Genomic DNA, 16,222 nt, shown 5'->3' on the forward strand with positions numbered 1-16,222 from the left:
ATAGAATTTCACGTAACACATAAATGAAGCTTTTATTGCGATATTCGTTCTTACTTTTATTTTTCTTTTTTTCTTCTTTTGTTCCGTACTAGTGACATTGAATTTACATCGCGTTTCATTAAATTTTTTAAATTGTTTTAATTTAAATTGATTCGTAGGAGGAGAGCACGATCGAATACATCCTCCACGATGACATTAATTACAAATTTTTTCATTGAAGCGTATAATTTCTTTTCCTGTCCGTATATATATATTTCTGTATTTAAAAAAAAAAAGAAAAGAAAAGAAACAAGGAAATTTAACATCATCGGTTTGAATTTAATATTTGCACTTGTATTTTTTCTTTTAATATTAACAATACAAATATCCAAATTTTTTTTAAATTAATGAAAAAGTAATGTAATTTAATAATTATTAATGTTATTAAAAATAACATAAGGTTAAATATGTAAATTACAAACGAACTTTGGATTTTAACAGACCTCGTCGAGTGCACGAGTACGGTTTCATTAGATCGTATTGCCGGTCAATTGACGATTATTGTTCGATCACTGGGACATCCGATGAGAAAATAAAAGGAAACATCTGCGTGTTTTTTTCCTCTCTTATTGCTTCTCGATAATTTTTTTTCTCCTCTTTTCCCATAAAAGGATCGAACAGTCTCGAAAGTTTACTCTTTTTATCTTTTCTTTACCTTTCAATATTTTAAATTCGATATTTATTGTACAAATTAAAAGCTATCAAAAAGTATGAAAAAAAAAAAATGTATATATAAAATTAATCGTTAAAAAAATTTTTTAAACATGATACAATTAAAAGCTAACCATTACAATTTAGATCACATAAAATTATATCGATTATAAAAATTAGAATCAACATTTACTGATTTTATGAATCATAATGTTGCTTATGAATCATCTCCTATATACATATCTCTAACATTCATCAAATCGAATCATAAAATAATGAATTTAATCGATAACGTTGAATTAATAAAGGCCTACTATATCTATAATCACATGCAAGACATCAAAATTTCAGTGAATTGCGCGCCACTTAATAAAAGTTAAATAATGTAATAATTAAACGGATTTGAAGCCGGTGCACCTTGGCCTCTCCTTTTCAAGTAACAGACAGAACGAGGCGACGCGCGCACACGAGCGCGCTTTTCAATTTGCTTTGGCTGCACAACAATAAAAGGATATTTCGTTTCACGGGAATATAATTTTCATAATATTGTGAAATCTCATAGTCGTGTATCACGTTACCACGCTGGTGTCAAGTTTCATTTTTTTCAAGGTTTTTCTACAGGAGACACGCGTCGTCTATTTTTCTTTTATTTATTTATTTTTTTTTTTCTTCTTTCTCTTCCCTTTTTCCTTTCTCGATAACGATACCCTTACGCTTGGCGAACGATCGATTTAACGCGACATCTATATCGATATCCTTCGATATAAATATTTACAATATTTCTTTTCTCGCATTAGATAAGAGACATCTTTTTTTTTTTTTTAATTAACGAGTAAAAGAATTGAACGTTAGAGAAGAGAAAGTATTCGAATGATGAGAATTTCGTAAAGAGAAATTTGGTTGGGACGTCAAGGATGTTTCAAGGTCATTGACGAGTTCTTGAACGAGTTATTTTTGATTAACGACGGATCTCTGGAAGAAGTTCAAAGACAAAGTTATACCGGAAAGACGTAACAAAGTAATGAAAATAGAATTGAAAATAGAATGGAATATTTGAAAGTTAAAAGGAAATTGAGATATCGAATCGAAGCATAAATGGACCATCAAGCAGCGAATTCGATACGTATAAGGAATTTGTACAATTTGAAAGAATTCGAATCCTTTGAAATATTTCAAGGCATTGCATTCGAAGCATATGCATAGATCGGATTTTTTTTTGTTTCAAGTTATTGCTACAAATATAAAATAAGACGGATAATTCCGTTTAATTTGAATTTAATAACCTCAACTATAATTCAAAAATTTTAAATATTCATTGCAAAAAAAACAATATTTCCAAAGTATGTTTATAATCATACATGACCTTGCCTGACAAGTCGTTGAACTCGACTTAAAAGAGGCTATCACCCTACAGAGTAAAAAATAGAACGTTTCATTAAGCCTTGGTAAGGCTCTTGATTTCACTGTGCGCATCAAAAATAATTTACTTTTCATATGTTAAAAAGGATATGAAGTGTTTACGATTTGTATAATTATTTAGTTTTTAAAATCATTTTTAAGATATTGTAATCCTTCAGACTTCATTCATAATTATAAAAATACTTTGATTGAACAAATATCCAAAAAAGAATTACCTTTTACTAAATATTTTATAACATTTTCAATATTTTACACTCTACATTCACTGTTTTGTTACTTCTAGATCGTCTTATACGTTCACACATATTTGTAAAGATTTTATAATTTCCTCATTTAAAATATCCAATAAAAAATCAATTAATTCCATAAATATTTTAAAAATTCATTGAAATGAAATAAATTTTACATCTCCAATATTTTTAGTAATACAATTGCTTAAAAAAATGAATTAATTTCAAAGAAAAAAAAATTCAATTCATTCTTTTCAAACAAAAAACGGATAGCGGATAATCAGAGAACACTGTTCTCTTTTTAAATGTACTGAAGATATGGAGATAACAGTTGACTTCTGTTATTGTCGACGTAATATAGAATCTATATATTTTCCAATATCGATTCTAGGTCAGCAGAATCGATGTGGATGAAAAAGAGGAAGCTTTAACGATTCATCACCCGCGAGAGATGTCATTAACCTTTGCGAGATTTGTCGAGTGTGCGTTTCGACCCATGCTGCACATGATTCATAATGCGATATATCCGTTTTGCATGGAAATAAAACTAATAATAAAAACTTTGGCCCACTAACGTAACAATACGCATAGCTAATCTATCATTTATAATTTACGAGAAAGGTGCACGATAAAATCGAATTGAAAAGTCACTGACTTTTAAGCGAAGTTGTGTAGACATTTTTATGACAAACAATGTAAATGCAAATAATGTATATAAACGGTAACAATAATCATTAATACATATATTACGAATGGAAAAAAACAATTCAGATTGTGACTACATGTTGTCAATTCCGTTCAAAATGGAAGATATATCACTAAACCAATTTCGCGCGTTCCTCTAATATGAAACAAATTAATTTCATTCCACGTTCCATTTCCATCGTTTTCGCGTTCCTAGACGAGAAATACGATAAAACATAGCGCGTATTTGGAGAAACGATAAATAAAACGTGCCGATTGGAATCAATTATATAGAATCTTTTATGCGACGAATCATATAAATCTTATGATTCTATTAGGCAAACTACTCGTATGGAATAATAACATGTTGCCTTTATCGAAATATTAATATTGGGAGACTTCGAATGCGAAGGAAATTAACTTCACGGCTAACGTCAAGCAGATCTTGTTGAAAAAGTCCGTGCTAATACTGTCAGCTGATGCCTAATAAAAGTATGGAGTGCCTTTTATTAGGAACGATCGAAACACACACTCGATTTAACAACTATATACTGTTTGAGCAGTTTGAAAAGAAAAATATAGGTCTTTTATTACTTACATATTTATTAGAATTTATATGTTTCGAATGCATAGTCACCGAAAGCGCGTTTTTTTACGATCCATCGAAATCTAACCTATCGAAGTATAGAAACCGATCAAACTTTTTATGAAGAAAAACAATATAAAAGGTATAAAACAAGTAAAAGGTATAAAAATATTTGTTGGCATTCGAGGTTATGGAGGAAAAAGAGGAAAAACGAACAAAAACGAAAATATGAGAAAACTTGTACTTTGTACTATCGGCGTTAGTGGAGAAAAGAAAAAAACGTATTTACTCACGTTCTCGCCGCTTCGTAGCAGCTCCAATACTTTCAGTGCACTTCACGTTGTCGATCGAAATCGTTCCCGAGGCGGTAACGCACCGGTTTTAGAGAATGCCGGAACACTTCCTCGAATGGCCAAAAATATTTCAAATACGTTCACGATGATCACACCTTACGAAAAAGGCGAAAACGTTCGTGATCGCCTCGTTAGTTCACGTTTACGTGTCACAGATATTGTGATTCTCTTGTGCACAGATTTTTGAACATCTATCACGTTTGATTCATAGACGAAATTAGTTAAAATATTCACGAAGTTGTATTATATCGGAAATGTGCGACTTGATATGGTCGTAAAATCACCGATACGCGCGTATATACACGATTATTAGAGGACGACGCACGAGGCACAAACGTTCGCACCGCTCGGTGGTTCTGGCACGACTGGAATACTGGAAGCGACTCGTCTCAATTTTACATATGGCTGCATATTATCCAATGATCAGTGGAGTAAAATTTTCGACTTATTTTGAATCTTTAATATTTTTATACAAAGATATAAAAATAATATGGTTATTATTATTTCAGAATATTTTTTTTTAATAAAAATTTAAATTTAATAAATATTTTTTTACAATAATGAAAACGGAATCGTTAGATGATAAAGTAAACAATCTAAATAAAATTTATATGAGAAATAATTTTTCATAAATCTTTATATATTAATGTTGTTACTTATTATTCTCTAATCATTTGTTCGAAATAGAATTATTAAACTCTAAAATTTTGATTGATAATTGTAAAAATATGAAAAAATGTATTCAATTGACAGATCCGTCGATATTGCAGGAATTTTTAGATACATAACTGGTATGTATATATGAGTACTCTTTCGATAATACAGATTAGATCTTTTTGGCGGTAAATTTTAATTTCCAATTTTAAAGAAATTCTTTTCTTTTTTAAATACTACCTTTTAAAAAGAACAATTAATATATTCTCAAAAGTAATAATACTCTAATATGAAGGAAATATATTTTTATATGAAAAAAATAAACAATTCACTATTATTCTTACATATTGCATAAATATAATAATAATATAATAAACAGTATAATAATAAGTATAATAAACATTAAATATTTTGAATAAAATTTAAAAAATTAATAAATTATTACGATCATCAATCATTTTTATATATTTTAACGATAACTTTAACATAATAGCAGAAACTAATATTTTAAATGTGTAAATGTAGCTTGAGTTTGCAGAATATATATAGATTGTAATGTACATTATCATAAGAAAATTGTTAAATGCTTAAATATACAGCAAAAGTGTGAAAATTAACAAATTACAATTTATTATAAAAGAAAAAAACTTTATAGAAGATCGGAAACGATTGTGTATTATCGTATGACCTCCCGAACACAATGGTCTCTGTTTATATAAGAAGTACGAAATCGCTGCCGGAGATGATTTAACATTCTGATTCCATATCGAACACGTCACGTAATTAATTAAGATAATTCCGAGATAGGATAGACAAAATTAATCAGTTAACATCGTTCGTTAATTAATTCTTCTATCTCCTCTATTCGCTCTAGACTATTCCATTAATTTCAATCAAAATTTAATAAAAAAAATAAAATAAAATTTCTACGTATTAATTTTTATGATATTTAATTTATAATATTCACACATTATTTCCGAATAAAAGAATTTTTGATCTTGAAAACTTAGAATAAATTACCAATGCTAATATATTGAGACTTTAAAATAGATTGTTAGTATAGATATGTGTTAAGTCTTCTCAATATTGAATGTCGTCGTATTCTTATCTTTAAAAAAATAAACATGAAAAATATATTACGTATTTTTATAATAAATGAGTAAACTGTAAAATTTAATTACAAAAATGGTAATTTTTTTAAAAAAGATACAAATTAAAATATAATTCCAATAATATATTGATTTAATTTTATATATGAATCATGGATTATTTTCTTAATAATCATAATCAATTTTCATTTATAATAATAAATTACAAGATGGAATAAATTAACGGAGCAAAAGTTTGATAGGGAGAAAAAGAATTAATTTGCAAAGTTTTGGGACATACAAATTGAGGATGAAATAATATCAACAGCATTTGATCTTTTCATTTTATTGTACCAAAAAATTTCATCTCCGTTCAATCATTATTAATTCAATATAATATATTTATCCTTTATATTTGTTATATCTTATTTATAATAAATATTTGTAATAGTGTAGTGTTCATTGTTATTCTTTATTGTGTCGCCATGAGCCATGAAAACGTGGAATCAGCAAGTTCTTAATTACCGTTACTATACTACCTAGAAAGACGTTTTGTGATTCTTCTTCTTTTTTTTTTTTTTTTTCTTCTTAATAAATCCACGAAACACAACAGAAGCACGCCACGTGGTTGCGTACTTGTCACTCTCCCTTTATGTTTCTCTTTTCTCATCTTTTTTTGTTTCTTTTCTTTTTTTTAAAAAGAGTTAAAGTGCGGAGACACTTGTACTATCTCCCAGAAAACATTTTTCTTCTCTCTTTTCCATGTACCCCTCCCCCCTCCCGCCCTCCCTCCCCCCACTTTTTCCTTCTTCTATCAATCGTGTATTATCTAATTGATACAGAGCATTCAGACATAGACAATCCATACACAATAAAACAATAGGTACCTAAGGAAATTTTTACAACTAGCTTAAGGCTCTAGTTCCCTTAAATCAGTTCGAATTAGAATTCAAACGAGGAACAGTGTTAATTATTTTCCGATATAATATTTTCAGTTCGTATCGACAAACATCACATCGAACAATTCGCAAAAAATCTTGGATCTTCATTTTCTACTTTGTGATTGTGATCATTGATAAATCAAGATCGAGCAACGAGTCTCGAACGATTTATCCCCGATTTTTCTCGATATATCTTCCACAAAACGCGAAACGCAACTGATTTTAACGTACTAAGGCCTTAATGTGTCAAAGCAGCGGAGCTAATTATCGTTTACAATAAGAAAATATATATACCTCTACGGACACCAATAATTCGATCTCACGTCATTGTACATGGAACGTAGTTTTTTTTTTTTTTTTAGAAAACTTTACCTCTTTTTCCATCTCGTTTTCTCATTTTTCTTCTCATTTACCGATCGCTTTTCAAACTTTACGGAAACAAGCGTTCCAAAAAAATGCCATCTTTCTACGTTCCTCCTCTATTCCTATTCTTTTTTCTTTCTTTCTTTCTTTTTAATTCTTATAAAGCTTAACTTTGACTTTTTGTTCCTTTAACGAATGTTTCTTGAAACCTCGATTCCCCGTAAACCCTGCAGTATATTTCGTGCAATCAACAAATCGTTTGACACGTTTGACGTGATTGATTATTTCGACAGGTTTACGTAGTATGTTCTCTCTCGTTTTTTTTTTCCTTTTTTTTTTTGCAAAAACTAAACTGAACACATTAACGAGAACGCTTTTAATTTTTTTTTTCTTTTTTTGTTACTTATTAGTAACGAGAACGATTTTAATACTTTGTTTCTTATTTTTCCTTTTTTTTTCTTTTTTTTTTTTTTTTTGCGATGCGTAATATATCTCTTTGTGAATCTTTGTCGCGAACTGTTACGAGATCACCGACTGTCTTACTGCAGAGTTAATGACAATCGTGTTTTTTATGTTTCAGCATCTTAAATGTTAGTCTAAAGTTACACGCTATGTATCGAGAATACTTCTACCGACGCAGTACCTAAGTTTTAAAGCCCTGCATACTCGAACTTGTTTCTTTATTTTATTTTACTTTTCTTTTTTTTATCCATTCTTTTAACCGAAATTTTCTTTTTTTGTTTTTTCTTTCTCTCTTTCTTTGGACGACGAGTGAAAAGTCAATAATAAAAACGTCTTTATTTCCACGTGAACAAGACTCCACCGATTAAAAATGGTGATTAAAATGATGAATATGTTTCTTCTTCTCTTCAACCTTCTTCTTTCCTTTCCAACTTTTTTTTTTCCTCCTTTTTTAAACCTGTTATTGTGCATCACTTTCTCAAAAATTATTAATCACATATATAATATATATAATATATATAATTGCATTTATATATCAACTAATTTTCTTTTTTTTTTTTTCGATCGGCTCACAGACAATCGAAGAATAGGATTGATGTTGCTCAACTTCCGTTCATCTCATCCACCTCGTAAATAATGTAAATCTACTACGCTTACAAATTTCAAAATATTACAACGTACTTCAATGTATCAGGCGCACACACTGGAGAATATATTTCGATTTTATTTTTTTTTTTTTTTTTTTTTAATATCGAAACTTAATATTAAACGTATCCCGAGAAAACAGGATTCTATATATATATTTTTTTTTCTTTTTCTCTTTTTTACAACAATCGGTACACATCGGCTCCCCCCCTCCCCTCCATAGCTGGATCGTTTTTCTTTGACAATAAGTACAATTATCAACGATCCACGAGGGGGGGGAAATTATTATTAAGAACGATTCTTCGTTCCTTTTATGCTGAAACATTTAAACACAGAGCTTTGCGTTGAACGAGCACGTACGAATTGATGATTTTAACCATAATGGATATCGATTCTGCTTATAACATATTTTGATGAAATTTTATTGGCAAAAGATATTGCATTTAATAATTCATTTCGATTTTCCCCCATATATATATATATATATCGTTAATTAATATGTTTCGCAGTTTCGTTTATAAACCTGAGCGATACACAGCAATTTCGATATCCATTAAAAATTCGTACACGTTTTTTCTTTTTTTTTTCTTTACCCTTATTCCCTAAAATTAAAACGTGAGAAGAGATGTTTCGTATATATCGTTATAGACTAGATTACAATGGGGAAAAAAAAAGAAGAAGAAGAAGAAGAAAAAGAAGAAGAATAAAAGAAAAAAAAAAAAAATAAATGACTTGTTGTTGCGAATCGATGCAGATGGGATAATCGAGCCGAATATATTCTCCGTTAACGTAATTAACATCGTTGTTGGATATTCTTCTCTGTGTAAAAACTAGCTTCGATCGTTTTCTCTCGATCGCACGATAACGATAAGTTTCTGTATTATTAGCTTTGATCAACCATTATTGCGTATGCGTACGTTGGCATCGTCATTTAACACATTAGATAACATACGACGATATAGTTATTATGAACGAGTAGCAAAAATATTGCTATTTCCTTGTCTCGATGAAAGTGAAGAAGTCGTGTGAATCATCAGCTCTAAGAAAATTATTCTTAATGCTCGAAAGATTAAATTTCGAGTTACGAGAGAAAAAGACAGAGAGAGACAGAGACAGAGACAAAGAGAAAGAGAGAGAGAGAGAAAGAGAGAGAGAGGTGTGTTTCAAAAACAATAACCACGAATCTTGATGACGGAACGAGAATAGCCGTGACAACGATGAATATTTCATTTTCTTTGATTGAAAAACTGGAAACGGAAAATATTTATCTTTGTTGATTTCCTGGTTTTAATTTTATTCGATGGACAAGCTGTTTTAATTGGTTAGAGAATTAATATTCTTTTAAATTTTTTTAAATTCTGAACAAATATCTTCACAATTTTTTTATTGCACAAATTACGTACAATTTAAAGGAAGGAATATTAATATTGGATCAATTATGTCTTTACGTGATCGATACGAGATTTTTTGATACACGAATTTAAAAATAAGTGATAAAGCAACAAGATTTAATGAAAGATCGAAACAACGAAAAAAACTTTTTAAAAATACGAAAAAGTAATTTAAGAATCGTAGCAGATTCCTCAATTTTGTTTCTTCTTCTTATTCGGACAAATGGATTAAAAATATCTCGTTTAAATCTCTTTCGCTATTTAATTATTAATCGAAATTGCATGCGGCTATTCTTGCTCTGACAAAAGAACTCGACTCGTTCCTTCATTTTGAAAAATCACTTTAAAATGGAAAACGTAGCGAACTTTAATTGAGAACTTATGTTAATACCCGAAACATTTGACCGGTGGTCAGTCGATTTCTTCACGGAAGAACGAGGACAAATAATCGCTCATCGCCTTCCCTGACCAGAATGGAAATTAACGAAATGACACCCGTTTTGGCAACGAATGGCATTGCTCGTCACTGCTTGCTTTTGGAGTTGTCCCACGATCGTGTGAATTCGTATATATATACTTACGTATGTTTCATTCATTTTACATGTGAATTAAAAATTAACGAGTTACAGAGATGAGAGTCCTTTCAACAGGACTCATCAAAAAAAAAAAAAAAAAAACAGTCAATTCGATTGCACTTTCTAATTAAGAATAATCATTGACAATTCTGATCTGATATCGATCTAGAAACTAGTTTGATCATAGATAACGACTCCTTTGCATTGTTTATGTTTCCTTTTTCACAAGAAATATTACATTAACATAAAAATAAAAAGGGAAATTTTAAAAAAAAAAAAAAGTCTTTTGAATGGAAAGGTATTGATGTTAGTGTAGTAGAATAATAAGCAAATGTGATGTTTTTTAAATTTGAATTGTATTAAATTCAAGATTGGAGACTTAAAATGAGAAATGTTTTGACTCTTTAAACTTTATCATTCTTTGGGGGATGGACGATTTTAACAAGGAAGACATAATGTATACCATTTTTCAAAAATTTGAAATCACTTTTAAAATTATTATTATCCTCCAAATTAATCATATTGCTTTCTATAATTAAAAATGATAGAGCTCTATCTTCAGAGAATTTAGAAATATACTGTAAAGATGGCGATGTACAGAGAAAGTCATTATCACTAATTATAAGATTAATCGTGAGTCACAAATATAGTTCAAAGTTGTACGTGAAGAATATTTAAAAATAGAAAGAGAAATAAGATAGAAACTGTTTAACTATCTTAATTTCAGAAAAAAATTAGATAAAGTTAGCGATGAAATCAAGAATATCTCTAAGAATTATTATAGAATAAACGAGAATGGAATATTTATAACGAAATTAAAAATTGCAAAATCTTTAAGTAAGTAAGTGATCCCAAATTTTTGAAATTGTAGTAACAACAAAGTCGTCATAACTATCTTATGAAGTAAAAGATTGGTTTAAATGTATAGTGTATGTAAGTAGTTAAACATAAGGAGAGACAAACAACAATTGCAAAAAAATAAAAAATGATTATTAAAACTATCCTTTCGGTTGGTTAAACAATCGGTTAGTAAAACCATATACATAATAAAATTGTGCGAATACGATCAATAATAACATATAATTAATTCAATATCAATAAACCTATGTTACATGTATAAAAGTAATAATGTGAGATCTATGAATACGACTTTTCCTCGATCACTGTAACCTAACAAGAAAACGCAAAATTTATGATAATTATCGTTTCTTTCACATTCCCTTTTTCTCTTGCCTTTCGATCTTTTTCCATCCTATCCTTTTGGTTGTTGTTCGACGAGGTTTTAAAAAAGAAAAAGAACACGCGTCTGGAGCGTATGTATCCTAAAGAGTTCTAATGAGAACGTATTAAAATTAAAATTAGCTTACTTGATTAAAATTAAAAGAGATTATTTTATGAAAAGATATTACAGAGCATAGATAAAAACTTAAAAGGAATCACTATGAATTGCTGATTATCGGATAACAAACGGAAATTTTAAATACAAATCATTATAATTAAAAAAACAAAATTCACTTATTCATCGTTTTTGTGCATACGAAAAATCTGACAAAAAATGAATATTTAGATTCTTCTCATTTTTTTTTTTCTTTTTTCATCTTTTCCTTTGTCGTGTGTTGTTTTGCATAAAATTTTGAAGACGGGATGATGCAACGAAAAAAAAAAAAAAATTATGACAAAATGAAAAGTAATTTACATGTGCATCGTTATAAAATGTTTGAAGAAAGAGCATCGAAAAAATATGTGAACGCCTAATAAGCCATACAAACGACGATATCATTTTCACTCCATTTTAATAATCATTTCTCTAATCAGTAAATACATTTTTTTTTGCTATACAGTTCACCAACGTATAGAGCCACTGAGAATCATACGAAAAAAATTCCATGAAAGCAGATCTTAAATAATCATAAATAATTGTAAATTATCAAATGACAATATCGTTTTTTTTTTCTTTCTTTCTTATTTCCACGTAAATATAATATTTCCTTAAATAAAAAGGAAAAATGTGTAACAGTTAAAAACGTTGTGGACGTAGCTATCGTATTTGCGAATTTAAGAACTCATCTCCTGATCGATTAAAATCGCATACTAAATTAAAAAAAGAAAAAAAAATAAATAAATAAATAAATAAAGAAATTACCAAGATAACCAAGATCTTGATAAAGATTTGCGACTTACTGAAAATATTAAATCAAGTATGAGAAATTTCTAAATCACATGTACATGAAAGAAATCGTAGAAAAAATTGTATTTTGACACAAAATTACACGATAGCCGCGTCCATATTGCGAATAATAATATATAGAACAATAATATTAAATTTATTCGTTAAAAACTAAGGAGTGAACCTATTGCAAAAATACAGACGAGAAATTTCGATTTTCTTTTTTTTTTTTTTTTTTTTTTTTTGCTTTTGTTTTATATAAACATTTTTGGTAAAATTTCTTTTCATTTCTTTAAATCCATTCCTCTTTCTTTTCTTTTCATTAATATTTCTCTTTAACAACACGTTCCAAACTATCCAAACAATCTTTGAAAAAAAAAAAAAAAACTTACACAAAACTTAACACAGCTCTTCAACATTACTCCAATATTCGAAAATAAAAGTTATACACGCTATATTAGTTTTGCAATCTTTTAAGCGGTCGATTTAATTAATTGATGTATGTGTGTATTCGTTTAATTAATGCTCGTCGTCGTTTTACCACCGAATATATTTTATTACCAATAAAATTTTCCTCTCTTTTCTTTTTTTTCTTTCTTCTTTTTTTTTCTTTTTTTTTTTCTTTTCTTTTCTTTTTTTTTTTTTTTCTTTTTTTTTTACGGAGACCCATTTAATAAGGCACAATTTCTGCCTGAGAAGGCACTAAATTATCATTTTCTATATACTTGTACATATAGTTGATCGTATTGCATACACATAATAAACCACGCAAAAGGACAGAGATCAATTTGAAGCGAGTTATACAACTAAACGAAGATTATTGTGCACCAAGATTTGTACAAATTCGTTATCTCTCATTGATACGAGTCGTATCGTCAAAAAAAAAAAAAAAATTCATTTCTTCTAAATATAATTCTATTATCTCTTATATTATATTATTCATTCACATATTGTATCCTTTCCTTTTCTCCAATTCTATCTTATTATTATTTTTTTTTTTTCCCCCATCTTACTTCGTCTCGCTCTCGATTAATCCGAACGTCGATAGAATTTTAAAAAAAAAAAAAAAATGGATATACATGGATACACGGCGTTGCATGAACGGGGTGGTTAAAGTTATCTCTAAAAAATATCGATCGTATAAAAAAAAAAAAAAAAAAAAAACAAATTTTTTTTTTCCCATCCTTTCTTGTTTGACAAAAATAAAAGATAGCGCGCAACCGCGCTGGAATAAAATTATTATTTTTTTTTTTTTTCCTTTCCATTACAAACTATTTTCTCTCGTTTCGACTAAAAATTTGAAAAATATCTCGTATTATGCACTTAGAAAAATTCCTATATAAACAATATTAAGTTATTTAATCTATATTCGTTCGTTTCTTTCTTTTTTTCTTTTCTTTTCTTTTCTTTTCTTTCGTTTTTTTTTTTTTACGATATTTTTTTTCTTTCTTTCTTTCTCTTTTTATGATAAAAATAAATCGTGAGAATATCACCAGAAATTTCGCGACGATCAGGTTAGACGGTAGTCGTGTCCAGATTGCTTCTACTTCCTCCCGAGTGTATGAAATCTACGTCCATTTCCGAATACTGGCGCAATTCCGGTGTGAATGCAGCACCGTTGTCCTCTCGCAACTCTCCGAAAATTCTTACGTTCGACGTGTTCGCGTGTGTCTCGAGACAGGAGGCTGAGGTCGTTCGAAAGTGACCCGAGTCTTCGATCGTTTCCCTTCCGTTGAAAAACGTTGACCGTGCAGATTTCAACTGTGGTTGGGACGTTCCGACATTAACATCGCTACTTAAACGACGTTTATATCGTAGATTTGTCAGTGTCTTCAACACTGTTGACGAAGCCTTTTCTCGTTGCTGCGCCCTACGAGGGAAACGTTCAGGGATGGTGATGACAGAACAGAAAGAGGAAGATGGACCAGCTAGTATCCATTTTCCATTTTTCATATTTTTTTTTCTTTTTTTTTTTTTTCTTCCCCCCCTCCCCCTAAAACTTTTCTTTCGGTAAAACGACAAATCATCCCTTTCGTATATCTAAATATCGCTATCCGAACGCAGAAGAAAAAAAAAAAGGATACGTAATAATTCTGATAATAGATAAGATAATCTTTCGACGAGAAAAAGAAAAGGTTATCGATTCGAATGTTGATCGAGTGGAAAAGGACAGAGCTTTTTTTTTCTTTTTTCTTTTCTTTTTTTTTTTTTTTTTTTCTTTTTTTCCTTTCACCTTTTCACGTATCACGTATCGTTATTCACTCCTGCGTGCACATACACATAGTTTCAACGTTCGAATCACTTCTATTCGTATTTCAGAGACGAATCAATCGTCTTGTGAAAATAATTATTAATAATAATAATAATAATAATAATTATAATAATAATAATAATAATAATATATATATATAATTATGTATCGTGAAAAAATGACAAAAGAGTCGTTACTCTACGAGCAAGCATATTTTTTTTTCTTTTTTTTTTTTTCGAAACACGAGAAACAAAACACGTTTATTACACGGAATCGATGCTGATTCGTTCAAGATATATATTATGTATCGTGCCCCCGTGCTTGCTCGTGGCACGTGTATCGGGATAATGCGCACAGAGAGGCAGAGAATTAAAACGTAGCGTAACGTGGATTACGACACCCGTTAAGAGGTATGTATGTATGTATGTATGTATGTATGTATGTATGTATGTATGTATGTATGTATGTATGTATGTATGTGTACAAAATTTGAAAAAGCGAACGAGAAATAATTCTTTTTCGTGTTCATGCACCGTTTTGAACGCCCATGTAAACGAGTTGCGTCTGACTTGACCCGATCGGAGAGAAGGGAGAGAAAAAAAAGAAAGAGAAAGAACAAGAGGGAGAGATCGACCAACAACTCGAAACGCGATGGAATAATAAGGCAAACTTAAAAAATATATCGAGAATGGAGAAATTGTAAAAAAAAAAAAAAAAAGTATATATATATATATATAGATATATAACTTTCTCACGGAAGAATTCATCCTAGTATTTTCAGGATCAATCGCGAAACAAAAATATGACCGATATTTGATGATTCGCGATTGTTGAAAACCGCCAATCGATGCCAAAGTCAGAAACTCAGACAAATTAGAAATAAATCGACGTTCAATCAATCGATAGCAAAGTCGCGAAATTTAAAGAGGAGAGAGAGAGAGAGAGAAAGAGAGAGAAAGAAAAAAAAAGAAAGAAAGAAAGAAAGGATTGAAACAAAAAATATATATATATCATCGGCGCGCATATATTTTCCTTCTCGTCAACGGTCCTTTCCTCTAATTTAAGAACATTCGGCGACGAGAGCGGCCCCCTCCCCCCCTCCCCCCCTCTCGCGTAAAGAGAACTCCAAAAGCGATATTCTCTTCTATCTATCTATCGATCATCGTTCACCTATCTCTTTCTTTTTCCTTCTTATCTTTTTTTTCCTCTTTTTTTCTTTTCTTTTTTTTTAAATCGTTTGACCCATTATTGTTCCTTTCGTATTCCATTTTTCTTTTCCTTTTCTTCTTTTCTTTTTCTTTAACCCCTCCCGGGTTCAACGAACGTTCAACGAACAATCTGATCGCGGTTTTTCCCCCCCCCCTCCCCTCCCCCCCCTACGAAACAAAGTGACGAGTGTGCCACGTAGCTAAACCGACAGTGAGGTTTCGAGGTTCGAAATGTAAGCATCTATTTGGTAGGACGAGCGATCGGAGTTTACAGGGAATCGAGATTAAGGATATGGGTACGGATGGTAAAATATTTGGTTACAACTCCATGTCCTGCGCCTCGTCCTCGCTGAAGTCGCTCATCGAAGACTCGCTATCGGACGACACTCCGTTCTCGGTACCGCAGTTCTCCTGGTCCCTTAGCGCCTCCTCCGTCGCGTATTTCCTCACGTAATCTGCCAAGAAATCAACAAGGAAATTGCATCCTCGAACTAATATTCACACTATATAATGTG

General features: G+C 30.2%; 1 protein-coding gene across 1 annotated transcript in view; it reads right to left on the reverse strand.

Annotated features, from left to right (window-relative positions):
* Window positions 1-6,289: 6,289 nt before the first annotated feature.
* LOC412330 (ubiquitin-conjugating enzyme E2 H) overlaps window positions 6,290-16,222 on the reverse strand; it is a 42,159-nt gene continuing 32,226 nt past the window's right edge. Inside the window, exon 5 of the mRNA XM_006564718.3 lies at window positions 6,290-16,162. Within this exon, the coding sequence (XP_006564781.1) occupies window positions 16,026-16,162 (137 nt within the window). The 3' untranslated portion in view covers window positions 6,290-16,025. The remainder of the gene's footprint in view (window positions 16,163-16,222) is intronic.

The sequence above is a fragment of the Apis mellifera genome, linkage group LG2 (assembly GCF_003254395.2).
Source record: "Apis mellifera strain DH4 linkage group LG2, Amel_HAv3.1, whole genome shotgun sequence".
Taxonomy (NCBI): Eukaryota; Metazoa; Arthropoda; class Insecta; order Hymenoptera; family Apidae; genus Apis; species Apis mellifera.